The sequence below is a fragment of the Colobus angolensis genome, unplaced genomic scaffold (assembly GCF_000951035.1).
Source record: "Colobus angolensis palliatus isolate OR3802 unplaced genomic scaffold, Cang.pa_1.0 Scaffold109, whole genome shotgun sequence".
NCBI lineage: Eukaryota > Metazoa > Chordata > Mammalia > Primates > Cercopithecidae > Colobus > Colobus angolensis.
The window spans coordinates 139,149-147,296 of NW_012111919.1; the positions used below are offsets into that span (position 1 = coordinate 139,149).

The window sequence follows — 8,148 nt, forward strand, 5'->3', positions numbered from 1 at the left end:
CTAGTATCTGCCAGTCCAGGAGAAAATCGATTATAGGTGTGAGCCACCGTGCCTGGCCATACTATGCCATTTTATATAAAGGACTTGAGCATCCACAGATACTAGTATCCACCAGTCCAGGAGAAAATCTCAACAAATGGATACTGAGAGACAACTGTATTTACATTTGGGTATAAATACATAAAATTTCTTGGACTGAAAAGAAGAGACTTATTAATTGCCTGGGTGGCTGGAGACAGAGGTGGAAGGGAGTCTTCACCTTACAAATACCCTTGGTATCTTTTGTATTTTGAGCCATGTGAATGCCTTATTCCAGAATAAATAGAATTATTTATTTTAAAAAAGACACTGGCAGCCAGGCATGGTGGCTCACGTGGTGGCCCACACCTGTAATCCCACTTTGGGAGGCTGAGGCAGGCGGATCACTTGAGATCAGGAGTTCGAGACTAGCCTGGCCAATATGGTGAAACACCATCTCTACTAAAAATACAAAAATTAGCCGGGTGTGGTGGCACATGCCTGTAATCCCAGCTACTCCAGAGGCTGAGGCAGAAGAATTGCTTAAATCCAGGAGACGGAGGTTGCAGTGAGCTGAGATCGTGCCACTGCACTCCAGCCTGGGAGACAAAGCAAGTCTCCGACTCAAAAAAGAAAAAAAAAAAAATCTTGCAATAGTTTAAGTCAAAGACAGCTTAATCTGAAGCAGCAGGAATGAAGAGGCAGATTTGTTCAGTACAGAAGTAAATGCTTGAAACTGAGAGCTGTCCATCACACAAGCATTGCTAGCTAAGACAAAGAAAGAGGAAGACTCATGGGACTAGGTGTCCTCTTCCTCCCTCTTATAGGTCTTAGCTCTCTCCTCCGATAGTTTTCTTATATATTTTGTCCAACCAAGGGAATTTAATGAGTGAGATTACCCGGGCAGAGAAAGGTTTGTTTACTCCACCCTTTCGTTCTCCATATTTACTCCTCCAGGTATGGGGAGACTTGTGAAATTTATTTTTTTCTTTTTAGTATCTTGGTAACAGCAAAAGAGACGTGTGACATTTATATGGCTTTACATGCCTCAGGAAAACACAGAAGCCTGTTGCATTCGTTCCTTCTCCACCAAATCTCACCTCCCTTTGACGGAATGGGGCAAACCCTCCGACCAAGGTCAAGGACCAAGGCCAGGGCCCACTCTCATAGATAGTACAGCCTGCCCCACTCAGGCCACATTGTTCTTTTTTATTTTCTTTTTTGAAATAAAGTTTCGCCTTGTCACCCAGGCCAGGGTGCAATGGCGTGATCTGGGCTCACTGCAACTTTCACTTCCCAGGTTCAAGCGATTCTCCTGCTTCAGCCTCCTGACTACAGGCACACGACCATGCCCGGCTAATTTTGTATTTTTAGTAGAGACGGGGGTTTCACCAAGTTGGCCAGGCTGGTCTTGGAACTCCTCATCTCAAGTGATCTGCCCACCTCGGCTTTCCAAAGCGTTGGGATTACAGGCGTGAGCCACCGCGCCCGGCCTTCTTTCTTTCTTTTAAATAGAGTCGGGGTCTCGCCGGGCGCGGTGGCCACGCCTGTAATCCCAGCACTTTGGGGGGCCGAGGCAGGCGTATCACGAGGTCAGGAGTTCGAGACGTGCCTGGCCAACACAGTGAAATCCCTTCTCTACTAAAAAGACAAAAATTATCCGGGTGTGGTGGCGGGCGCCTGTAATCCCAGCTACTCGGGAGGCTGAGACAGGACAATTACTTGAACCCGGGAGGGGGAGTTTGCAGTGAGCGGAGATCGCGTCACTGCACTCCAGCCTGGGGACAGAGCAAGGCTCCGTCTCAGGAAGAAATAAAAATAAAACGGGTCTATGTTGCCCAGGCTGGTCTCGAGTTCCTGGGCTCAAGTGATCCTCCCCCGCGTTGGCCTCCCAAAGTGCTGGGATTACAGGCACGAGCCACCATGCTCAGCCAAAGCCATGCTTTTCTATTCCTCCTACTTCCCTTCCTTGTCCTCTTTCCAAGCTCTCTCGGGCCCATCCCTGACTTCGCTACAGCGCCCGGCGGCTAGACTTCTTTGTCTCTCAGACTCCGTCTTGGGCTCGGACGCCGCCCGGGTTGCAGGTACAGACTCTCAGGTCTAGCTGGCTCTTCCGGCTACAGGCGCGGCAGTCTAGCCGGAAAGGCAGGGTTCAGCGATCCAAAGCGCGAGCCCGGCCTGGGAGTCCGCCTCCTCCCGGCTCCCGTCGAGGCCGCGTGGGAACCCGTTGGCCGCGCAGGCGTCGATCTGCCCTTTTTGACACTGCAACTCCCATGAGGCCGTGCAGTGTCCCTGGCGCCGCTGAAAACGCCCTGGAACTCGGCCGGCTCCGGAGGGCTCGGTGACTCTGGCCGCGCTGCATTATGGAATCCAGAGTCTAAGAGAAAACTAGCCCGGCACCGACTCCCGACCAAGCACACATGTTTACTTTGTGCACTGGGGTGGGGGCGTCAGTGAAGAGCAGCTAACAAGATTTCGTCATAAGACCGCGACCAGACAGGCGGCGCCATCTTCGAACTTAGACTTCCGGAAGGACTTTGGCGAGGGTGAGTGTACCGCCGCAGCGGGTGTGTGGGGGGCCCCACGATTACTCCTCCCCCTTCTTTTGCCGTAGCACTAAGATATTGGGAACAAACTCCTGGCTGCACTCTTCTCCCAGCCACAGCAGCGCGCCTTTCAGCGTCTGCGCTCCTACAGAGCACCATCATGCTCCGCACCTTCCCTACTGTGGCCACTGTGCACCCCCCATCTCTGCAAGCCTCGGGTCTTGCCCTCCTCCCCCACGCGGTGTCGGTAACGCAGAAGCCTGTGTCTGGGCCTAGACGCGGCATACATAGCGTCCCTCGAACTCGGCGAACCTGCAGTAGTCCTTGGTCTTAGAAATACCAGGGCTCCTCTCCCGCACAGGCTAGTGGAGAAATCTGCCTTCACGCCCAGGACTGAAGAAGGGCAGGTGATGGTCCCTAGAGTGGTTATGGGTCAATCTGTTTTAGCTGTGTCCCAACCTCTTCCTCGAGGAGGCTCTTTAACCCCGAAGGTTGTGCCCCGCGCGCTGCAACGCCATTGGCGTAGCCAAGGGCCAGTTGTGTTTCCCTGTCTAGTCCTTTTGTCCCGTGGCAAGTTGGCTGTCTGCTGGGGAAGTCAGAGGTGGCGACTTCAACTCCGCCAGAGGCAACTCGCTTTGTTGGAGGGATGTATAGGGTATGAACAAACCTCTTTGTTCCAGAGGCATATACAATTTTAAGTCAATCCCGTGCCATCGTCACAGTTTTTGCAATCTCTTTTTATCAACTGTACTATTGTTTTCTGAATAGTTCTCTTTAAATTGACTGACTTAAAAAATTTTAATGCGTTAGTCTCGACCTAAGCAATATAAATGAAACCGTGGGTTTCATGGGCTACTTGAAATTGTTTATGAAAGTTGAAATAAAAGCACTAGTCACTAAAATGTTCGTTTTCGTACCATTAAAATCATCTTGCATACCGCCAGTTGTACCCTAGGAACACTTTAGGAAACAATATATTAAGCCAAGCAGTGTGTTTAAAGTAATTTCATACTTGAGGTGCAGTGTTGTGTCATTACGTTTTCTTGGCTGGGGAGGTCAGGCTGGCATCCTGGAGCAGCAGCAAGGGAACCAGACAGATTGGGGTGCAGTGGAAGATTTTAGAAACTCTGGTACGAATTTACTGATCATCTATTCCTTTACTGTGTATCCAAAATTTGTACCGTCACACATCCTGTTGCTGCCTTCCATGAGAAGTGTATTTTTTTTTTTTTTTGAGACGGAGTTTTGCTCTTGTTGCCCAGGCTGGAGTGCAGTGGCATGATCTCGGCTCACCGCAACCTCCGCCTCCCGGGACAGAGTCTCGCTCTGTCTCCCAGGCTGGAGCGCAGTGGCATCGATCTCGGCTCACTGCAACCTCCGCCTCCCGGGTTCAAGCCATTCTCCTGTCTCAGCCTCCTGAGTAGCTGGGATTATAGGCGCGTGCCACCACGCCTGGCTAATTTTGTATTTTTAGTAGAGATGGGGTTTCACCATGTTGGTTAGGCTGGTCTCGAACTCCTGACCTCGTGATCCGCCCGCCTCGGCCTCCCAAAATGCTGGGATTACAGGCGTGAGCCACTGTGCGCGGCCAGGCAAATTGTATGTACAGGCAATTCATAAAAGACATGTGGGTGTCCAATATATAGAAAGAAGTTGCTAACACCAATTATTATCAGCGTAAATAAATAGAGTGGGGAAGAATTCTTTCACCTATCAGATTGGCGAAAATTAAAAACAGTAAAGGTGTGATAAAATGGGTACTAATATACATAAATTGTTTTAGTTTTGGTCAGCTGTTTGGTAGTATCAAATTTTGAAAATGTGCATATTCAGTGTAGTACAGTAATTACATGTTCAGATGATTATTCGAGAAAAATCTCTTATTGATGAATTAATGAAGAGATTTGTACTAGGATGTTTATTGCAGTATTTTTTGCAATAGTATTTTAACTCGATTGTTCATTAAATGAAGATTGTCTAAATAACTAAGTCTGTGGAATGCTGTACAGCAGTTAGGAAGAATGAGATAAATATATGTATACTGATGTAGAAAATCCTTAAAAAAAAAATCCAAAGAACAAAACAAAACGGAATCTTCCTCTTGTCACCCAGGTTGGAGTGCAGTGGCGTGATCTCTGCCTCTACCTTCTGGGTTCAAGTGATTCTCCTGTGTCAGCCTCCCAAGTAGATGGGATTACAGGAGCCTGCCACCATGCCTGGCTAATTTTTGTATTTTTAGTAGAGATGGGGTTTCACCATGTTGGCCAGGCTAGTGTCCTGACCTCAAGTGATCCATCTGCCTTGGCCTCCCAAAGTGCTGGGATTACAGGCCTGAGTCACAGCACTTGGCCTAGAAAATCCTTAAGACGTGTATAGAAGCTCTCTTAAATGATTTCCATTTAGCTCCTTATGTTAACTGACATACCCTGTTTCCTCTCTAAATGCTGGAAGCTTGAAGGTTTTTCTCCTGTAGACCTGGTCAGTCTGCTTCCACTAGTTGAGTTGAATGCTTGCCAAGAGTCATTATATTGGTTTCCACTTTTTTTTTTTTTTTTGAGACAAGGTCTTGCTCTGTCACCCAGGCTGGAGTGGAGTGGAGTGGCATGATCACAGCTCACTGTAACCTTGAACTCCTGGGCTCAAGCGATCCTCCAGCCTCAGCCTCTCGAGTAGCTAGAGCTAAAGGCCTGTGCCACCACACCCAGCTAATTAAAAATTTTTTTTTTTTGTAGAGACAGTTTTGTTATGTTGTCCAGGCTCCTACCCTTTTTTTTTTTTAAATGTTAGTTGCTTTGTCTTTATACATATGTTATAGGCTGGGCGTGGTAACTCAAACCTGTAATCCTAGCACTTTGAAAGTTGAAGCGAGAGGATCACGAGCCCAGGAGTTTGAGACCAATCTGAGTAAGATAGTTGAGACCCTGTCTCTACAAAAAAAAAACAAAAATTAGCTAGGCCTGGTGGTGTGTGCATGTGGTCCCAGTGGCCTGGGAGGCTGAGATGGGAGGATCACTTGGGCCCAGGAGGTCAAGGTGGCAGTGAGCCCTGATCACAACACTGGGCTCCATCTTGGGTGACAGGGGAAAGAAATTTTAATATGAAAGAGTTATTGTTTCTATTAAAACTAAGTTGATTGGGAGGTGGAGGTGGGTGGATCACCTGAGGTTGGGTGAGAACAGCCTGGCCAACATGGTGAAACCCCATCTCTACTAGAAATACAAAAATTAGCTGGGCATGGTGGCACATGCCTATAATCCCAGCTACTCAAGAGGCTGAGGCAGAGAATCGCTTGAACCCCGGAGGCGGAGGCTGCAGTGAGCTGAGATCGTGCCACTGCGCTCCAGCCTGGGAGACAGAGCGAGACTCTGTCTCAAAAAAAAATGAAAACAAAAACAAAAAACTAAGTTGAACCATAGATGTTTGTTGCTGCTATCTTTTTTGTTTTGTTTTGTTTTGAGGTGGAGTCTAGCTCTGTTGCCAGGCTGGAGTGCAATCTTGGCTACTGCAACCTCCTGCAAGCAATTCTCTTGCCTCCGCCTCCTGAGTAGCTGGGATTACAGGGATGTGCTGCCACGCTTAGCTAAATTTTGTGGGGGTTTTTTGTTTTTTTTTTTTTTGAGACAGAGTCTCACTCTGTCACCCACGCTGGAGTGCAGTGGCACAATCTCGGCTCACTGCAAACTCCCCCTCCCGGGTTCATGCCATTCTCCTGCCTCAGCCTCCCGAGTAGCTGGGACTTACAGGCACCTGCCACTGCGCTGGGCTAATTTTTTGTATTTTTTAGTAGATTTTTATGGGATTTCACCGTGGTCTCATCTCCGGACCTTGTAATCCGCCTGCCTCGGCCTCCCAAAGTGCTGGGATTATAGGCGTGAGCCACCACACCTGGCCTTTTGCTGCTGTCTTGATAGTATTTTATATTAAATAAAAGTTTTGTAAAAACAATTCCAAAAAAGTAAAAGAAGCAAACTAAAACAAACTGAATGCTTAGAAAGACAAAAGAGGTGAGTTTTCAAACAGAAAAGTTGCCAAATAGGTGTGAGACAACTGTAAAAAACTGAGGAAATTTTGTAAAACTCTGAAAGTTTACTGCTTGTGAATTGCTTCTCAAGAAAAGTGAATATTTCAAGAAAGTAGTGTTGGAGCTACACCACTTTTGGCCAGGCTGGTCTGGAACTCCTGACCTTGGGTGATCCACCCGCCTCAGCCTCCCAGAGTGCTGGGATTACAGGCATGAGCCACCACACCCAGCCTCAGCTAATTTTCAAAAAAAAATTTTTACAGAGACAAAATCTTGCTGTGTTGCCCAGGCTGATCTTGAACTCCTGGCCTCAAGTGATCCTCCCACCTTGGCCAACCAGTGTTGGGATTACAGGCATGAGCCATTGCGCCCAGCCTAGCATATGATTCTTGAGCCAGCAGCTGTAAATAAGAGCAACTTCCCAGTTTGATAAGCACTTGTTCCTACCAACTGTTTTTCCCTCAGCGCTCCTCGTGATCATTTATGCAAGTGTTTTTCTGCTTGAGTGTGCGTCAGAATCCCCTGAAGGGCTTGTTAAAACACAAAGTGCTGGCCCCATCCAGAATTGCTGATTCGGTAGGCCTGGGGTAGGACTAGAAATTTGCATTTTAACAAATTTGCAGGTGATACTGATGCTGCTGTTTCTGGGGCCACACTTTGTGAACCACTGATAAGAACTGTTTAATACCCTGTAGTGAATTCCTTTCTGCTTGAACTGATTGGAGAGGTTTCTGTTCTGTGCAACTGAACCAATATAGGGGGGAATATTTATTTTAGTTATATGTTTTGTTCTTATTGACTTTGTCAATGATTAAAAGAAGTTATTGTTGTTCTGTGTCATGAACATTTTGCTTTATATCTTTTGATGCTGTTGTTTGATGTTTAAATGTCCATAACATTTATATCTTTTATATGATTTGAAGTTTTATTCATTATAAACTACTCCCTTTTGGACTGGGCACAGTGGCTCATGCCTGTAATCCCAGCTTTTTGGGAGACTGAGGCGGAAATCATTTGAGGTCGGGAGTTCAAGACCAACCTGGCCAACACAGCCAGAGCCCGTCTCTACTAAAAAATACAAAAGTTAGCGGTGCATTGTAGCACATGCCTGTAATCCCAGCTACTCAGGAGCATGAGGCAGGAGAGTTGCTTGAACCCAGGAGGCAGAGGTTGCAGGAAGCCAAGATTGCGCCACTGCAGTCCAGCCTGGGCAACAGAGCAAGGCTCCGTCTCAAAAATACTACTACTCCTTTTATTCCTATTTAATATTTTCCCCCTAAATTCGGCTTTGCTATTGTCATCAGAACTCCTCCTGATATTTTTGCTTAGATTTTGCCCTGTACATTTTATCTTTGTTTTTTGAAAATACAAAGGCATCTCTTGAAAAGCATGTAGTTATTTGTCTTTTCAAATCAAATCAGGCTGGGCACAGTGACTCACGCCTGTAATCCCAGCACTTTGGGAGGCCGAGGGGCGGATCACTTGAGGTCAGGAGTTCGAGACCAGCCTGGCCAACATGGTGAAACCCCATCTCTACTAAAAATACAAAAATTAGCTGAGTGC

At 47.1% G+C, this 8,148-nt stretch overlaps 1 protein-coding gene across 2 annotated transcripts in view; it reads left to right on the plus strand.

Annotated features, from left to right (window-relative positions):
• The first annotated feature begins 2,268 nt into the window (after window positions 1–2,268).
• GTF3C2 (general transcription factor IIIC, polypeptide 2, beta 110kDa) overlaps window positions 2,269–8,148 on the plus strand; it is a 34,246-nt gene continuing 28,366 nt past the window's right edge. Inside the window, exons 1-2 of one of the 2 annotated variants that reach the window (XM_011949757.1) lie at window positions 2,533–2,564; window positions 3,120–3,219. In XM_011949757.1, the coding sequence (XP_011805147.1) occupies window positions 3,211–3,219 (9 nt within the window). In that variant the 5' untranslated portion in view covers window positions 2,533–2,564; window positions 3,120–3,210. Of the gene's footprint in view, window positions 2,565–3,119; window positions 3,220–8,148 lie in introns of both variants that reach the window. The other variant, XM_011949764.1, reaches the window with a different exon arrangement.